Below are 18,521 nucleotides of genomic sequence, written 5' to 3' on the forward strand. Positions count from 1 at the left end.
AAACGGGCGCCGGGAGGCTCCGGAGGAGAGATAACTGGTTGCTGCAACAATTGCTGGCCTCCCACCCTTCAGTGACCTCTCCAGTGATAAAACAGAGGTACCTGCCAAAAATGAACGAAAACCGTTGCAAAACGAATGCTCGGGGACCAAAACACGCAGTTCGGGGTCCCGAAAATGGGCTGTTAAACACCGAAAGTGGTGTTCGGCCACGAAGTGGGTTTCTCAGGCCCCAGTGTCCCTCAAAAGGGATTAAATAAGATGTATACCAAAAATCAGAGCAATAGGAGATGGTTAAGCGGTCCCGAACCGAGGCACACGGCCTGCGGTCCCGAAAACCGAGAACCGTACTCCGAAATGGGCAAAATGGCCTACGGCCACCAAATGTAGCCTACAAACATTGAGAGATGGTCTACGGGACCTCTCCCTCCCCTCAGGAAAAGAAACAAAGAAAACCGAGTCTGGTTCGCAAACCGAGGCAAGGTACAGAAGAGGGTTCGGAAGTCCGGAGGCAGGGCTCACGGCCGCAACTCTGAAATTTCTGAACAAGCACAATATGCAACATCACCAAGCGCTCAATCGGTGACGTCTGAGTCTTAAGGTCGGTCAAAAATGGGGTGTCTACATACATCATTTCCAAATAAGGCTTAAATGTGTTGATTTTAATATTAAGAACAAGATTTATAATCAAATATAATGTTTTTATAAAAAGGTATTTAGGATAACAAATGTGAAGATAGCTAAATTGAATGAAAATTTGACCAGATAAGAGAAGTTGAATATGGCCAATCTATAACACCAATAATGCAAACAATAATAATAGTAATAATTAAAACCAGAATTGTATTCTTGATAAAAATGATAAAATTATTTGATTCAAAATTATTATAATATATTTAATATTTGTACTATTTATTTTAAATTAATTTTTATGTATTTATTAAAGACCATGTATGGTACGCTTCGATTGGGAAGTTAGGTTAGTTTTTTAGTTTTTTAAACTATTTTAGCTTCCGCAAAAAATTTGTTTGGATTAGTTTTTATGACTTTTTTAATTTTTTGAAAAAAAATAAAATGATTATGATTTATACGTGACATTTTGTTTTATTATTTTTTTAACTTATTTTGTCATTTTGTGATTAAGGGCTCGTTTGAAAATATGATATTTTATTAATTTTTTGATTTTTAAACTAAAATATAATGTAAAAAAATTAACATATTTAGAATGATTTTTTAATTTTTTATAAAAAAATATAAAAAATAAATATTTAACTTTTTAGTATAAATTATTAATATTTTAATTTTTTAATAATTTTTTAACTTTTAAATCAATAACACCTAGCCAAAAAATCAAATTAGCCAACATTAGAAACGACACCTAAATAAATAAATAAAATGTGTAGCCAGTCTCACCATGGAACCTTTGTTTTGCGGGGTCCATCATATCTACACGGAGTGGAGGCGCGCTAAACTGTAAACTACCACAAGATTGAACTCTCTCTCTCTCTCCCTTTCTCTCTCTCTCTCTCTCTCTCTCCAAACTCCACGGCAATGGTGCTTCGCTCTCTACAATCACCCAGCATCACAGGCATACCCTCCTCTCTAACCCTAACTGGTTTGAGAGACAAACCGTTTGCGAGTGGTCAAGCGATCAAGTTTCCCAATTACAAGAGGTTCGGAGATGCCTCGAATCTCAAACTTGTTGGATTCAGAGTTCAAGCTTCAGGTAATCTACAATGCTGTCTATTTTCCAATGTAATGTGTGAAATCTCTTGAAATTTCTTCCTGTTTGGTTGATGAGAAAGCGTTGGAACATGAAGTGATTTTATTTTTTGTTGTTTAGAATCCAATAAAACTAAAATCAACTTGGTCTAATTAGTACTTATTTTAACTTTTGTGGACCAAAGCGACATCACAAGGACAATACATCGTTTTTTCCCCTCAAAATTTCCCAGGAATTAAACTAGTAGACTGTTGTTTTAGCAATTTTGCCAAAGCGCAAAGCTTTTTGATTTAGCACATATCCAAGTTCAAGTCAGGGCTGTTCAAGGGTCAGCATCATTGTTGTGAAATCTTTGTATCTTTTGGAGTTATAATACCTCTTTTTTTTTTTTTTACAATTTATGAATTTGGGAGAGCTATGGAAATGAATTTGAAGAGAAACGAACGTAGAGCAAAAGTATACCTTGATAGATTCTTGGCTTTCGCGACTCTATTCGTATTTCACTGATGATTTTGATCAAGATAGGTAGAAGAAATATAAAGTGCATTGCATTCCATAATTGGGAAGAAAGTTAAGAAACTGGGTACCATTACTTGCATGTTAAACTTATTATTTTCTCAAAAACTAGAACAAATTTTGAAGGTACATGTCTCAGAAACTTTGGTTGACACTTGGAGAATTTTTTTTTTTATAACTTGTGAAAAAATTGTTTCCAAAACATATTTGAAATGGACCATTCAATGAATCAGCAGTTAAGGCGTATGTCATTACTATACAGTGTTGGTCTTATATAACCAGGTTTATTAGCTAACTTCTAATTATGTTTCTACTGGTTGTGGACGTGTGTGAGTTAACTTTTAATTCTGTTTCTACTTCTTGTGGACGTGTGTGAGTTGGAGAGTCCAAAAGTTTCAAGGTGTAGGGCCGCCAGACCACGAGTTGTGAGGGAAGCCTAAGCTTAGTAAGCTAAGAATGAAAGAGGAATCCCTTATTCCTCCCCCCTCTCTGTCTCTGTCTCTCTCTCATTGTAGCTAAGAAATGACAATCATGCTATATTTTCTGTTCTTGTATGTAATTCATATCTGTGATATCTGTAAGGCTCCACAATGTTTAGCTCAGAGGCAGTTGAAGCAATTACAAAGGATGCCAATTCAAAAGATGACAATCTTGTATTTGTTGCTGGTGCTACTGGTAAAGTTGGGTCACGGACTGTAAGGTTACATTCTATTTCTAGTTTTACCAAGTCAAATTATTAACAGGTCTTGTAGTTTTCCCTAAAAATTTGCTGAGAAGTTGGTTTTTCAGGGAGCTTTTGAAATTGGGATTCAAAGTTAGAGCAGGTGTCCGAAGTGCTCAAAGGGCAGAATCTCTTTTGCAAGTATGGAGTTTGGTTTGTGGTCACACCAATTTATTTTTTTTTCTTTTCTTTTATTTTTTAATGAAATTCTTGATGAACTAAACACCATGTTTATCTACAGAGTGTTCAGCAGATGAAGCTTGGTGATGAAGTTGCAAGTGAAGGAACTAAACGTAAGAAAGAAAAGCTTTCAAAGCATCTTTCTTCCTAGGTTTTATGTTATTGTGAATCTTTATATCCAGTATAAAAATGAACTATTTGGATAAACAAATTATATTTTATGTTTTACTCCTGTAGCAAATAACAGGATTTCTTTGGTGTTTAGCCCAGCTATAGAGAAGCTTGCAATTGTAAAGTGTGACTTGGAGAAACGGGATCAGATTGGGCCAGCATTAGGCAATGCATCAGTTGTTATATGTTGCATTGGAGCCAGTGAGAAGGAGGTTTTCGATATCACTGGACCATATCGAATTGACTATCAGGCTACAAAAAATCTTATTGATGCAGGTAAAGAAGGCTTTTAATTTGAGATATTTGCTAAATCATTTTCAGTTTAGCATCAGCTGACTTTATTGGCCATGATAATTGACGACACACCATGACTTCATGTTTCCTTGAGGGAAACTGAAAAAAAAAAAAAAAACTATTTCAACAATTATCGATTTTTTTCCCTGATCCATTGTCCCAAGAAGTTAAGGAGCTTCTGCACGATACAAAGTGAAGAAGTTGAAAGTTTGTTTTCTTGGCAATTTTATCTAAATACGAGATTGTAGCTAGACTGTCAGGAGCACCAGCTCATGATCTTAGCTCTTGCTAGGGCTTGGTTCATGCTTGTAGCAATTCTGAAATGCTGAATTCATCAGGCTTGATCTATCCTTATAATCATCATTATCATCTTCACTACCTTCCTCAATTCTGGCTATATTCATTTTTTTAGTAGTTTTTAATTGATGGAGATGGGACAGGGCATAAATTGTTGAATGATTTTATCTGAAGACATGGAATTTTCTCAATTTTGAATCAAGCAAGTTTGTTCTCTTTAGGCACAACATGCTAGAACTCGAGTGATTATTTTTAAATGTGCAGCAACTGTAGCAAAAGTTAACCACTTCATTTTGCTTACATCTTTGGGGACAAACAAGGTTGGATTTCCTGCAGCGATTTTGAAGTGAGTCAAGAAGTTTTGATTTGCTACGCAATTTTATGTTTGACTATACAAATCAGTTATCTTCTAACAAAATGAGATGCTTATCCTTTGCTTCTGCTGCTGAAGTTTGTTTTGGGGAGTTCTGATTTGGAAAAGGAAGGCAGAAGAAGCACTGCTAGCTAGTGGTCTCCCTTACACTGTGAGTTCTCGTAGATTTTGCTGCAGAGAAGTAACAAACATGATTGTTTTTGGATATATGTGAACTTAAAGGCTGTCACTTATTTTTATCATGTTATGTTGCAGATAGTGAGACCTGGAGGCATGGAGCGACCTACTGATGCTTACAAAGAAACTCATAATGTCACCGTTTCAGAGGAAGATACCTTGTTTGGTGGTCAAGTATCAAATCTTCAGGTTTTCTTCCAGTAAACTTCTGTTTGTAGAATATGTCAAGACCTTACTGTTACTCTTGTAATTTGGCTTGGGTGGTTTTATGTTACCTAGAATGTGGATCATTCCGGTACACAGAATGGGAATGGGAATGTGGTACGCCACATGTTATAAAATGTGGCATGATAGGAGTAGACTTTTATATATTACACTTAAAAATTTAAGGTACGTCTAGAGTAATTTTCTTTTGACAATTAAGTATCTAATAATTTTTTTTCTTCTTCTTTCATGTAACAAATCATTTCTATGAAAATTATGACCCATTTTTGATTTTTTGTCTTGTCAAAACTTAACTCACCATAGATTTTAGTTCATATATTTGATTTTTTTCCTCTTAAGATAACATTTAAGGAAATATATTGGGAAAAAATTGGGGATCATTGCAGATCACTAAATTTACTATTTTGGAACGAAAGTGTACCATGTTTTGGAACGTGCGTACCAATACGTAATTCGCTAGAATATTAGCGTTTTCTGGTAACATAGGGGTGGTTCTTTATGCCCCCTTTTCTATGTAGCAAGGGCACTTGATGCCTTATTTGTTTCTCTATTCATACTGTCACCACGGTCTGCTTAGGGGCCTTACAATAGTAAAAGAAAAAGAAAGAAAGAAGGAATGCTTGAAAATACAAAAGAACTGTTTTCTTGGGGGTTGGCAATAAAAGGAAGCAACACCAACCTAGATCATATGAATAGTTGGTTGAGCTGAACTGTAAACGCTACTCAAGCATTGATCATACCTGAGGAAATTTCACATGGATTCACCTTGATCTATGAAAAATATATGTATTATTGATTGATATCTGATTGATGTATTGATATGTTCTATTACAAATCAGAGTGGCTCATTATATAGGAGAGAGTTTGGGTAGTAGGTGAGGAGTAGGTGAGGGTAAATTGGTGGTAGGTGTAGTAGGTGTGGTAGTAGGTGGTGGTAGGTGTAGGTAAATTCTAACAGCCCCCCGCAAACTCAAGGAGGATAGAAACTAACCAACTTGAGTTTGGAGAAAGTAACAAAACAAGAAAATACATAAAAATAAAAGAGGATAGGTGACACTGTATGGTCGTGTCAGACCATTGGTGAAGACACTGGATGGTGGTGTCATAACGTTGTAGAGGACACTGTATGGTGGTGTCATAATGGTGTAGAGGACACTGGATGGCGGTGTCAGACCGCTGTAGAAGACAGTTTATGGGGTCATGTCGGACCGTTGTAGAAGACAGTTTATGGGGTCATGTCGGACCGTTGTAGCAGACAATGTGGTGACAGTTGTTGTGACAGTTTACGGAGTCTTGCTGGACCCTTGTAGAAACTAACCGGAATCAATGTCGGGACAGTTTACAGAGTCTTGTCGGACCCTTGTAGAAACTAACCGGAATCAATGTCGGGACAGTTTACAGAGTCTTGTCGGACCCTTGTAGAAACTAACCGGAATCTATGTCGGGACAGTTTACAGAGTCTTGTCGGACCCTTGTAAAAGTGGCACCCTCAAAAGGTGTACCCAATTTTGTCAAAAGGCGTGCCATCAAAAGGCGTGCCCAATTCATCAAAAGGTGTGCCGGACATGATGGCGAGGCACGTGGGCGCCTTGGCTTGCGTGCCCGTTTGTCGGCTGGTGGTAAGAGGCGCGCGATGCGCGTGGCTGCCTCGGCTATAAGACAGAGGCTGAGGCTGAGGCTGAGGCAAAAAACCTGCAAGAGATATTCTGAGAGAGATTTCTGAGAGAGATTCTGTAACACTCTGTTTTCTGAGAGAGAATTCTGAGAGAGATACTGTGTAACACTCTGGTGCCTAGAAAATGGCTTCATCGTCTTCCCGCGGGCTGCTCACCCTCTTTCCCGACCTCAACGAGTCAACGAGAGAGAGAACTGGTGCGGTGGCACTGGAAACTCAACCAAGCGCCCCGGAGTTTGCTCCGTTGAACTTTCCGATGCGGTCGGTGGAGCAAAGAATGGCAGTGCAGTCAGATGTGGAGGCCAACCAGTATACTTTGAAGGCATGCGTGGAAAGCATGACGGCGGTCACAAACTTGTCGAACCGGCTGCAGAGTAGGACAAATGAGGTGCAGCAGTTAACCTCCCAGCTGGCTCTGCTCCAACGCATGTATAAGGATGCGCGAGCAGAGATAAGTGTGCTGAAAGCAGAAAATAAGGAGCTAAAGCGGAAGGCCACCGTGATGTAGCGATTTGGAGGTCCGCCATATGCTGCAGTGGAGGAGCAGGGGGGAGGCAACTTGCTTGGTAGTCTAGGAAGCACGGAGGCAACACCGTCAAGGACCACCCAGGACGGAGGCAAGAAGAAGAGACCGGCGGCAGAGTAGAGAAGAAAAATCCCACCTGTGAATGTGGTTGTTTGTTTGTATTTTGTTTTTTTTTTTGTTTTTGTTTTTGTTTTTTTTTTTTTTATTTTTTTTTATTTTTTTTTATTTTTTTTATAAAAATGTGATCGGGGTTGATCCCTGAGATGAATAAAATATGGTTTGGTGTGCAAAGTTATATGGTAGGAATGGAATGTGAAAAAAAGTAAAAATAATGTGAAAGAAAAATAAAGAAAGAAATAATAAGAATAAAGTTGAAATCAAAACAAAAAATGAGAGAAATAAGGAAAGTGGAATGTTTGTGGTGTGATATTGGTGGTGTTGTGTTGTAGAATAAGAAAAAGAAAAATAAAATAAAATAAAATAAAATAGATAAAAGACAATATTTTTGGAAGAGTGATTTGAGAAAGATCGGTTTGGTTTTTTTTTTTTTTTTTTTTTTGTTTTTTTTTAATATATATCTATATATATATATATTCTATATACTCTAGTGAGATGAATGATGGGTTGTAAGAAAAGATAGGAACAAATCCATGTGGGTTAGGAAATGGTGATGATAATATATTGTGGATGGTGGAGTTTGCCGACACATTCCTTTTCTGAAGATATGCATTCCAGCTCAAACCACTTCAATTAATTCACAAATCTCATCGTCACCCCACGTGATAGAAGACAAATTTGCAGCTGATTACCAACTCAACAAGCTCTCTCAGACAATACTTATCTTCTACTCTGCCTCCTCTGTAGCTTTGTGGTCTCTGACCCACCACCTCATAACCACCACCACCACCGCACACGGTGTCTCTTCGCCCCCTGTGAATTTCTTTCTCCGGCGAAGATGGTGACAGTGGAGGAAGTGAGGAGGGCACAGAGGGCCGAGGGACCCGTGATGGTGATGCCGATCGGGACGGGGACTCTGCCCAACTTCACTAGATGCTAGCCAAGACATGGTGGTTGTTGAAGTACCAAAACTAGGCAAAGTGGCTGCAACCAAGGCCATCAAAGAGTGGGGCCAGCCGAAGTCCAAAATCACCCACTTGGTTTTCTGCACCACCAGTGGCGTCGACTGAAAAGCCCAGCGAGGCACAAGAAAACTGACGCCGTAGACGACCGGCAGTCTGACAGGACTCCATCACCGGCGTCCCTCTCCACTAATCCTCAGTCATGGGTTCACCATGGTTGAGGCCGGTGTCTCATGATTCCGGGGCGAGTCGTCACGAACTGGTTTCCAGCAGCATTCACAGCTTGAGGCTGAACTTGAACCTGTGCCATCACTCCGGTGTTGAAGTAGCAAGGGCTTCCAGGTATTCAGACAAGAGATTGGAGCTTGCCTTTTAAGATACAGATTGTGCAGAGGAATTGAATGAGAAGGTGTGAGGAGGATGAAGAGGATAGAGAAGATGAAGAGAAGCCTCATAATAGGTTCGGAAGCAGCCATTAATGGAATATTTGTTGAACTCAGAAGGTGGTGATTTTAAAGAATTCAACTGATCTGCCAGAGACACAGAGGAAGAGAGAGGTTTGAATTGGTTGAGATCCGGCGGGCGGTCAAGGCAAGGTTGCCGCCCGCCGGAAGGCGAGGAACACCAAGATCTTTAACCTTGCTCTGATACCATGAAAAATATATGTATTATTGATTGATATCTGATTGATGTATTGATATGTTCTATTACAAATCAGAGTGGCTCATTATATAGGAGAGAGTTTGGGTAGTAGGTGAGGAGTAGGTGAGGGTAAATTGGTGGTAGGTGTAGTAGGTGTGGTAGTAGGTGGTGGTAGGTGTAGGTAAATTCTAACAATCTATAAGCGGGTAGAATTGAAAGCAACGAAATTATGAGTGGTTATACATGTACTTATCTGGTATGTCCAACCAACAAGATTTAGTATCCAATTAGATTTGAACATAATCAGAATGGGTTACAATTTATTTGATGAGTAACTCAGAAGGTATATATATTCAATTCGATATCTGCAATATAGTTAATCATTATTATTGAAAATCAAACCAAACTTTTCTATCTTACATGTTGAATAGACTTGGGCCAGTCAGCAACAAAAGTGACTTTTTGTTGATAACTGACAGGTGGCAGAACTCATGGCATTTATGGCAAAAAAGCGTAGCATTTCATATTGTAAGGTGGTCGAAGTTATTGCAGAAACAACTGCACCATTGACTCCTGTGGGAGAGCTCCTTGTGAAGATTCCATCTCAACGTGTTGAGATTAAGCCACTGAAGGTAATTTTCTTTCATTTCCTGCCAAAAAGACATAAAGCCAACCGTCCAAGTAATTATTTTTTACAAAATTGAGTCTGAGAAGTTGAGAGGCTGAACTGCCGAAGTACTCATCCAAGTTTGTTTATGGAAAAAATAGTATATGCTATATAGGGCAAATCCTAATTCAACATCTATTATTCCTTTAAAATTGCATATTGATTTTCTACATGTAATCATTCTAGTTTATGTATACATGAGAAAAAATATAGCATACTTCATACAAAGGTTAATCCTAATTCTGCTCTCGGCATGTATCGTTCCTTTGAAAGTGCATACTAATTCAACTTTCTAGTCAATGGGCCACTATCCAGTTTTGTACTGTTTTAAGTGAAAATCTGAAACCTAAAAGGAAATCACTACCTTTATAATAGAAAGGCCATATAATTTGGAAGTAGTACTGCTATCTTCTTTATTTGTGTCTTCCTTTGATGAGAGGAAGTACTGTCTTACCTAACCAAGGTTCATCTCTAGCTAATAGTGTGTTTGCCTGTCTTGATATGGTATTAAGCTATCACATTGTGAGAATATTAGTATATATATATATATATTTGTGTGAATATTTTAAATTGTTTTAGATTGTGTGAATATTTTATTTTTAGGCTTATTCTGGTTTCCTATTTAGGATTAGGCCTAGAATTACTATACAATTGAATACAAAAAGTTTATTCAGAATCTTACATGGTATCACAACAAATTTGAAAATGCAATCGATTATCAGTAATTTAGAACTTTGAAAAAATATGTAGCTCAATTCATCTAAACAAAGTCTCCAGTCCCAATTCAACAGTTGTGTGAAAACATGGTTTTTAGGACACAAGAATTGCATTAAGCTTTTGAGGCATTAAGAGCTGTAGTTTTTGATTTTGGAGAATTGTAAAGGCTTCTTTAAATTCTCCTTTCACTTTGCTATACAGCTCACATTCAGACTATGATTTGATGAAACTAATTTCCAGAGAACTTACAATTTCTTTTGGGGTACTATCAGGAATCAGATACTGCAGGTGGGCCTCAATCTCCTAAGAGTGTTGTATCTGAGCCTCCGCTGAGCGCTCCTGTTGAGAAAGAACCTGCCATAGAAAAAGCAGTGGCAGCAAGTCCTCTTTCTCCTTATATTGTGTGAGCCATCTTTGTCTGTTATGTCTGTAATTAAAAATATTGAATATCAAAAAAAAAAAAAAAGAAGTCTGTAATTAAAAATATATACATATGGTGACAAAATTAACTCGTGCTTTTATTCTTTTGTTCTTTTTCTTGTTCCCTCCCTTTCCAAAGCTATGAGGATTTGAAACCACCTACATCTCCTACTCCAACCCCCAGCACTTCTGCCGGTGCTACTCAAGCAAGCCATGTAGAGGGAATTTCATCAGCATTGAAGATTGCCCCTTCATCTACACAAATTAACATTTCAGAATCCCCAAGCACTGTAACTGAAAAGGAAAATGTCCAGACAGAAGTGAAGAAAAAAACTCCTCTGTCACCTTATGCAAAGTATGTTAATTTTCCTTGTGTTACCTTCATTAACCTTAATCACTTTATTGGTTATTTATTTGTTTTCTGTTTTCAACACTGGGGTTTTAACACCCACAGTATAAAATCATTCCATTGTATGATAGATATTCTACAATTCAGTAGTCTGCTGCAAACAGATCATTGGTCACCTGATAAAAGTAGAAATTTGACATGTTTATGAATATTCTGATGCATTAGCTTGATCAAGTGTTTTACACAAACTTATATAAATACTGCAAGAACTATCCAATACACAATGCACTCAAATTCATGTAAAAGTCAAAGATAATTCGGTCTCTGGGGATCATCAACTCTCCTGTGTTGTCATTATCATAATCGCCATCATTATTATATTTACAAGGATTTAAAACCACTTGCATCCCCAACCCCTAACCCATCTAATGGTTGGAGAAATGTTAATTACATTGATGCATTGTTATGTCCATCATTAGAGCTAAAGCTAGCAATGACAGCCAATGTCATTGAGTTGAAATCAGCTGCAGTAGAACTACAGACAACAATTTCTTTCTCCTCACCCAGTGTATGATAATTCTTTCCGCCTTTCAAACTTATAAAAGGAGAGCAGCTTGTTAACTACTGATTTCATGATATCGACAGTTACGAGGATTGGAAGCCACCTACCTCTCCAAGTCCAACCCCAAGTGGTCCTAAAGATATAACTTTAAGTGCTTCAACACCAGCTAAAGTTGTATCACAGGTTACTAGTGGCAATGATGTTGCAAAGATCCCAAAAAGCAGTGCCGCTGAGGGGGATTCAAAAGAATGAAAAGAATTATTTGGCTTTTCTCATGAATGAGGTAGAAGTCATGTATATATAATAGATTTATCATATAATTTAGGAAACGATATAAATAAGGAAATAATATAAATAAGAAAACAATACTAAATCAGTGATTGACACAATCACAGATTATATATATAATACTAAAAATAAAAAGATTCTATGTACTTTAATTTCTATATTCAACACTCCCCCTCAAGCTATTGTGAAGATATCTAATAGTTGCAGCTTGCCAATGGATGACTGGAAAAAATTGAAAAAAACCTAACGGCTAGTCCAAATAAATGTTACTGAACAAATCTGGTAGTCCACTAGATAAAAAAGGCCAAAAAAGTGCTTAATACATCAGCACCACACCCTAAAAAGGGAAAAAAACAGAGACTGAACTGCCCTAGAAGAAACTGACCGGAATCAATGTCGGGACAGTGTAAAGGGGTCATGCCAAACTGTAGAAATTTAATGTATAAAGAGAAATAGAGAATTGTATTATTGATTGATTTATATTGATATCTATTACAATGATTCATGATTCCTATATATAGAAGAGGGTGAGTGTGTAGTAGGTAAGGAGTAGGTGAAGTGGAGGTGGTAGTGGTGTAGTGGGTTAGGTTTAGTGGAGTAGGTGAGGTGGTAGTGGTGTAGTGGGTTAGGTTTAGTGGAGTAGGTGAGGTGGTAGTGGTGTAGTGGGTTAGGTTTAGTGGAGTAGGTTTAAGTGGGTGAAGTAGGTGGAGAGTAGGTGGATTTTAACAGCCCCCGCAAACTCAAGGGGGATAGGAACTAACCAACTTGAGTTTGGAGAGAGTAACAAAACAAGAAAATATATAAAAATAAAAGAGGATAGGAGACACTGTATGGGGGTGTCATAACGTTGTAGAGGACACTGTATGGGGGTGTCATAACGTTGTAGAGGACACTGTATGGTGGTGTCATAACGGTGTAGAGGACACTGGATGGCGGTGTCAGACCGATGTAGAAGACAGTTTATGGGGTCATGTCGGACCGTTGTAGCAGACAATGTGGTGACAGTTGTTGTGACAGTTTACAGAGTCTTGCTGGACCCTTGTAGAAACTAACCGGAATCAATGTCGGGACAGTTTACAGAGTCTTGTCGGACCCATAAAGGAACTAACCGAAATTAATGTCGGGACAGTTTACAGAGTCTTGTCGGACCCATAAAGCTAACCGGAATCAATGTCGGGACAGTTTACAGAGTCTTGTCGGACCCTTAAAAAGTCGCACCCTCAAAAGGTGTGCCCAATCTTTCAAAAGGCGTGCCATCAAAAGGCGTGCCCAATCCATAAAAAGGCGTGCCATCAAAAGGCGTGCCCAATCCATAAAAAGGCGTGCCATCAAAAGTTGCGCCCTCAAAAGGCGCGCCCACTTCATCAAAAGTCGTGCCCGACAGAAAGCGTCGAGCCATCAAAAGGTGAGCCGGAGACGCGGCGAGGCACGTGAGCGACAGAGCGGCGTGTCGGCCGCGTCGTCTGTGTCAATATAAACCAATGCGGAGGCGGAGGAAACCAAACCAGACTGAAACCTCTGAACTTGTTATTCTGAAACAATCTGTAAATACTCTGTATCCAACCCTTCTCGGAAACACTCAGCAACCTAAAAAACATGGCCTCTTCTTCCCGTTCAGCTACCCAGAATATGGCCTCTTCATCCCGTGGTCTACTCACTCTCTTTCCTGACCTCAATGAGTCAACAAGAGAGGGAACTGGTGCGGTGGCCAGTGAACCTCAACCAAACACCTCTGTGTTTGCTCCGTTGAACTTTCCGATGCGGTCGGTGGAGCAAAAAATGGCGGTGCAAACTGATATTGAGGCCAATCAGTATACTCTGAAGTCATGTGTGGAAACCATGACTGCGGTCACAAACTTGTCGCACCGGCTGCAGAGCAGGACAAATGAGGTGCAACAGTTAAACTCCCAGCTGGCTCTGCTCCAACGCATGTATAAGGATGCGCGAGCAGAGATAAGTGTGCTAAAGGCAGAAAACAAGGAGCTGAAGCGGAAGGCCACCGTTATGTTCCGATTTGGAGGTCCGCCATATGCTGTAGTGGAGGAGCAGGGTGGAGTGATTGTGCCCAGTGGAGTGGGAAACACGGAGGCAACACCGTCAAGGGCCGCCCAGGACGGAGGCAAGAAGAAAAGACCGGCGGAATAGGCGAAAAAGTGAGGTCGGTGGGTGGCCGTCTGCAGAAAAGAAAACAAATCTTGTGGTGTTGTGGTTTGTGTTGTTGTGGTTTTTTTTTTTTTTTTTTTTTTTGTTAAAATTGTGATCGGGGTTGATCCCTGAGATAAATAAAAGATGGTTTGGTGTGCAAAGCTATATGGTATGAATGAAATTTGAAAAAGATTAAAAAATAATGTGAAAGAAAAATAAAGAAAGAAATAATAAAAATATATTTGAAATCAAAATGAAAGATGGGGGAAATAAGGAAAGTGGTTTGGAGAAAATAAATAAAAATAATGGATTTTGAAATCAAACGGAGGAGAGAGAGGGGACAAGCCCATGTGAGAGAAAGAGGGGAAAAATGATAGCCGATGCACCCAAAAATAATCTAGCTGCTATCCACAGGCGCTTAGGGGAAGGAAATAGTAGCAAGAGACGGCCAACACCATATATGGCTATAGCAAAGAAATGGAGTATCAAGCTCAATGGGCTAGGATTTAGACCAGAGAGTAAAGCCACTGGTCCTGTTGAACACACACCTCCAAGGCTCAAATAATCAAAACATGCTTCACGCATTTCCTTCCTTGCTTGATCAGGAGATGCACAAAACACCTTATACAGGGCTCCAGTCATTCCTCCACCAGTTAAAGGATGACGCATGTTGAAAGCATCACCTATTAATAGTGCTCCAGGAGTAGGGTAAGGAGCAGCTGGCATACTTCTATTGGGCATTGTTCTAATACTTCCCTTATCAATTGCAGCTATAAATGAATCATGCAGCTCAGGTGGAACCTGGGGAGCCACCAGAGGGAAGCAAAGCCGAAGGCTGCTGCAAAGCCGAAGGCTGTAAAAGCGAAAAAGGAAAAGAAGGCTCCGGCTAAGACAAAAGCTGCTGCGCCAAAAGCTAAAGCCGCTGTGAAGCCCAAGCCAGCGGCAAAGGCCAAGCCAGCTGCGAAGCCAAAAGCTGCTGTGAAACCGAAGGCTGCCGTGAAGCTGAAAGCTGCAGTGAAGCTCAAGGCTGTGGCGAAGCCCAAACCACAGCCGAAGGCGAAGGATCCTAACAAGAGGCAAATGAGCATGGAGGAGAAGCATAGATTGAGTGTTGGGTTGCAGAGTTTGCCCCAGGAAAAGATGCCACAGTTAGTGCAGATTATGAAGAAGAGGAATTCACATTGGCCTCAAGAGAGAGGATTTAGGCAGTGATGGGAAGGTATGTATAGAAAATAAGCGGAATAGGTTGAGGTCCGGCGGGCGGCCAAGGCGAGGTTGCCGCCCGCCGGTGAAACGAAAAATACTAAGTGCTTAACCTTGCTCTGATACCATGTAGAAATTTAATGTATAAAGAGAAATAGAGAATTGTATTATTGATTGATTTATATTGATATCTATTACAATGATTCATGATTCCTATATATAGAAGAGGGTGAGTGTGTAGTAGGTAAGGAGTAGGTGAAGTGGAGGTGGTAGTGGTGTAGTGGGTTAGGTTTAGTGGAGTAGGTGAGGTGGTAGTGGTGTAGTGGGTTAGGTTTAGTGGAGTAGGTGAGGTGGTAGTGGTGTAGTGGGTTAGGTTTAGTGGAGTAGGTTTAAGTGGGTGAAGTAGGTGGAGAGTAGGTGGATTTTAACACAAACTGTTGTAGGAATTGACCGAAATCAATGTCAGAACAGTTTACGAGGTCATGCCGGACCATTGTAGGAATTGACTGGAATCAATATCGGAACAGTTTACGGAGTCATGCCGAACCGTTGTAGGAACTGATCGGAATCAATGTCGGGACAGTTTAAGGGGTCATGTCGGACAGTTGTAGGAACTGACCGGAATCATTGTTGAAACAGTTTAAGGGGTCATGTCGAACTGTTGTAGAGACTGGATGTTGAACCAACAAGCGTGGCACACACATAACTTATGACGTGGTGCTGAGCGATGATGGCAACAGATGACTGAGTGCGCCAAGGGACGGCTTATTAGAGAGTGTGCCAAGGGGGCGACTTGGGTTGTGCGCAAAGGGGGCGGCTTAGGTGGTTTACGTGGTATATCACTATGCTTACCATGATATAGGTATAATACCCCCCTCAAACTCAAATAGGTTTGAAGATAGAAACCTATTTGAGGTTAAAATAGAGGGAAAGACAAAGTGGAACAGAAACACACAAAAAAATAGATTGCAAGTTAAAAAAAAAATATGATAGAGATATTTGGAATATGAATAAACTAGTGGATAGAGGAAGAGACCATCATGAAATGATACTGAAAGAAAATATGGCAGTGGAATGGGTTGAGGTTTGGCGGGCGGCCAAGGCAAGGCTGTCGCCCACTGGTGAAGCAAAATTACCAGGTACTTGACCTGACTCTAATACCAAAAAGAATGAAAAGAATTATTTGACTTTTTCCATGAATGAGGTAGAAGCCATGCATATATAATAGATTCATCATACAATTTAGGAAATGATATAAATAAGGAAACAATACTAAATCAGTGATTGACACAATCACAGATTATATACATAATACTAAAAATAAAAAGATTCTATATACTCTAATTTCTATATTCAACAGATCCTCCCCAAGAATTCAATTCTCATCAATCACCCTACCATGCGTAAGTTTATTATGATGGGTTGGTCGGCACTTTAATTTTTCTGTTGATCATCACCGTAGGACACTTCTTGCTAGCCGGACTATTTATTGCTGTGCTACATCTGCGGCAATTACTACTATCATATGATAAATTCTCATGTTTAAAAAATCTAGTAATGAATTGAAACCAGTTTCTGTATTTTTCTAAATCTTGGCAAGTTTAAAGCCTTGTGACTTTGTATGCTACTCTGCATTGTGAACATGCTTTTCTGCTAAGCAAAACTGGCGAAAATGGTTCATCTTAATTTTTGACAAGTATGTCTTCTGCCTAAATGGCACTATACATATCATCGATAAGATTACAATCAGTAGATTGGATTTTTTCACCTTAGTTCTTGGGAGTAAAACTTCATATGTAAAATCTAACATTAAAATTTAGAAGTCCCCTGTGCACATTGTAATACTGCTAGTATTGCTACTTAATATTATTTAGAGGCTTCTCTGTGTCGGGGCATAGATGTGGCACTTCTAATCTTCTCCTTGTGATATCTTATATTGCATTATTTTCTTTATCATGTTTCTTCATCGGTTCATATTCATAATATACCTTTATGTTTTTTGCTAATACCTTTTCAATTTCTTTGCCTTTATTCTGAATGTTTTATCTTTTAAGTTTTAAGTGGTTATGCTTGGTTTTTTGTCTAGCATTCACTTAACTAGTTTGCAGAATACAGCAGCATACTGTCAGTTCGATACTTCCCTTTTCAATTCATTGCTTCCCTAAGCCTTTGCACACTTTTTTTGTTCTCAGATATGATAACTTAAGGCCTCCTACATCACCGTCTCCTAATGCACCAACCGGGTCACTCTTGCCACCATCTTCCTCGAATGGTGGGTCTCAAATGGCCACGGTGTTGGTGAACAACACAGCTCAAGCCCTCCCAAATGAACAACATCCTGCTGGACCAAAACCAAGGCCGCTTTCACCTTTTTCCATGTAAGTCATTTGTAGTTCTTGGCTTGCATTTCTTTTTCCTCTATTCTTCATTTCGTGTAGAAGGGTTAATAATGATTGCGTTATTCCAATGACGCGTTTCACCAAGGAAACATAAATCGATATGAGCTTACCGTCTTCTTGTCTTTCTTTTTATTTCGATGAACAGGTATGAAGATTTAAAGCCTCCAACTTCTCCAATGCCATCCCCAAGAAAATTATAGAGAATGATGACTGCCCATCGATTCCTATGAGCTATAAATTCATATTTCCTCAAAGACTTCCTCTATGAATGATAGCGGAATGATTAAAGAAAATGAGGGTATACTTTAGATTCATAGGAGGCATACAATTATAATTGGAGTGTTTTTGTATTTATTACTTTATTTTTTCTGTTTATAGTTTTGCTGATATACAATATTGAAAGTGTGAACTATATTAGTATGATTTTGATTTGATGGGATGAGAATAGTGTGAAATGTTTTTATCATTTAAGCATTGTCCTTGTATTTTCCTTCTGTTTTGTGGGTAATATGCCCTCCTCAAGCAGGAGAAGCCTAGATGGTGTAATTTTTGGGTGTTTTTCTTTTTAAACTTGAAAGGAAAACTTGTTTGTTGTGTTGTTTTTGTTTTCAAAAAATGGAATTAAAAAAAATAACGCCAAATTAGTACACATTAATGTGTGTTTCTATCATTTTTGTTTTCAAAAATTTTGGATACGAAAAAATGTGTTTTTTTTTTTTTTTTTTGTTACACAATCATAAATAAAAATGATTTGTGAGCTCCTTCATGAGAGGGGTAGTTTTAGCTCTTGATAATTTTTGACAATTGTCAAACCTTATGCCAAATTTAACATTAGGTTTAGCAACATTATAACTTGCCAAATTTAACAGGGTTCAATAATCTATAATTTGGAGAATCAAGAACTTCTACCATATTTTCTTTACCATAATCTTGTTATAGTAATTTAACGATCCAGATTTAAAATTGAAGAATTGTTATTATTTGTTTCAGTTTTAAATTTTAGACTATTAAATTATGTTATTTATTACATAAAGTTGTTATGACAGAGAACCCTTGCTATAAATGGAACCAAGATAAAAAAGAAGCAATGTTTTTAGGTAGGTGGTCGTTGGTTTCTCTGTGTATTTTGACAAAGAAAGACTTTTGAGGTATATGATAATGAAATGTATACTCTT

At 38.7% G+C, this 18,521-nt stretch overlaps 1 protein-coding gene across 2 annotated transcripts; it reads left to right on the plus strand.

Moving 5' to 3' along the window:
- Positions 1 to 1,394: 1,394 nt before the first annotated feature.
- On the plus strand, positions 1,395 to 17,812 carry TIC62 (NAD(P)-binding Rossmann-fold superfamily protein). 2 transcript variants are annotated; one of them, XM_028195327.2, is made up of 13 exons: positions 1,417 to 1,723; positions 2,819 to 2,936; positions 3,026 to 3,098; positions 3,199 to 3,250; positions 3,408 to 3,584; positions 4,164 to 4,245; positions 4,351 to 4,423; positions 4,528 to 4,638; positions 9,076 to 9,228; positions 10,253 to 10,383; positions 10,540 to 10,755; positions 17,140 to 17,325; positions 17,492 to 17,812. In XM_028195327.2, the coding sequence occupies exons 1-13, from the start codon at positions 1,549 to 1,551 to the stop codon at positions 17,544 to 17,546; spliced, it is 1,602 nt and encodes a 533-aa protein (XP_028051128.2). In that variant the 5' UTR covers positions 1,417 to 1,548; the 3' UTR covers positions 17,547 to 17,812. The 2 variants fall into 2 exon arrangements, with proteins under 2 accessions (XP_028051138.2, XP_028051128.2); XM_028195337.2 differs by lacking the exon at positions 17,140 to 17,325 and having other exon boundaries at positions 1,395 to 1,723.
- Positions 17,813 to 18,521: the final 709 nt, after the last annotated feature.

The sequence above is a fragment of the Camellia sinensis genome, chromosome 2, assembly GCF_055761805.1.
Source record: "Camellia sinensis isolate YWXY chromosome 2, ASM5576180v1, whole genome shotgun sequence".
In the NCBI taxonomy this organism is placed as follows: Eukaryota; Viridiplantae; Streptophyta; class Magnoliopsida; order Ericales; family Theaceae; genus Camellia; species Camellia sinensis.

Coding starts and splice junctions, on each gene's coding strand:
- TIC62 (XM_028195327.2), top strand. CDS start 1,549: ATGGTGCTTCGCTCTCTACAATCACCCAGCATCACAGGCATACCCTCC. Junction 3,585..4,163: donor AAAAAATCTTATTGATGCAG/GTAAAGAAGGCT, acceptor TTAAATGTGCAG/CAACTGTAGCAAAAGTTAAC. Junction 4,639..9,075: donor GTCAAGTATCAAATCTTCAG/GTTTTCTTCCAG, acceptor GATAACTGACAG/GTGGCAGAACTCATGGCATT.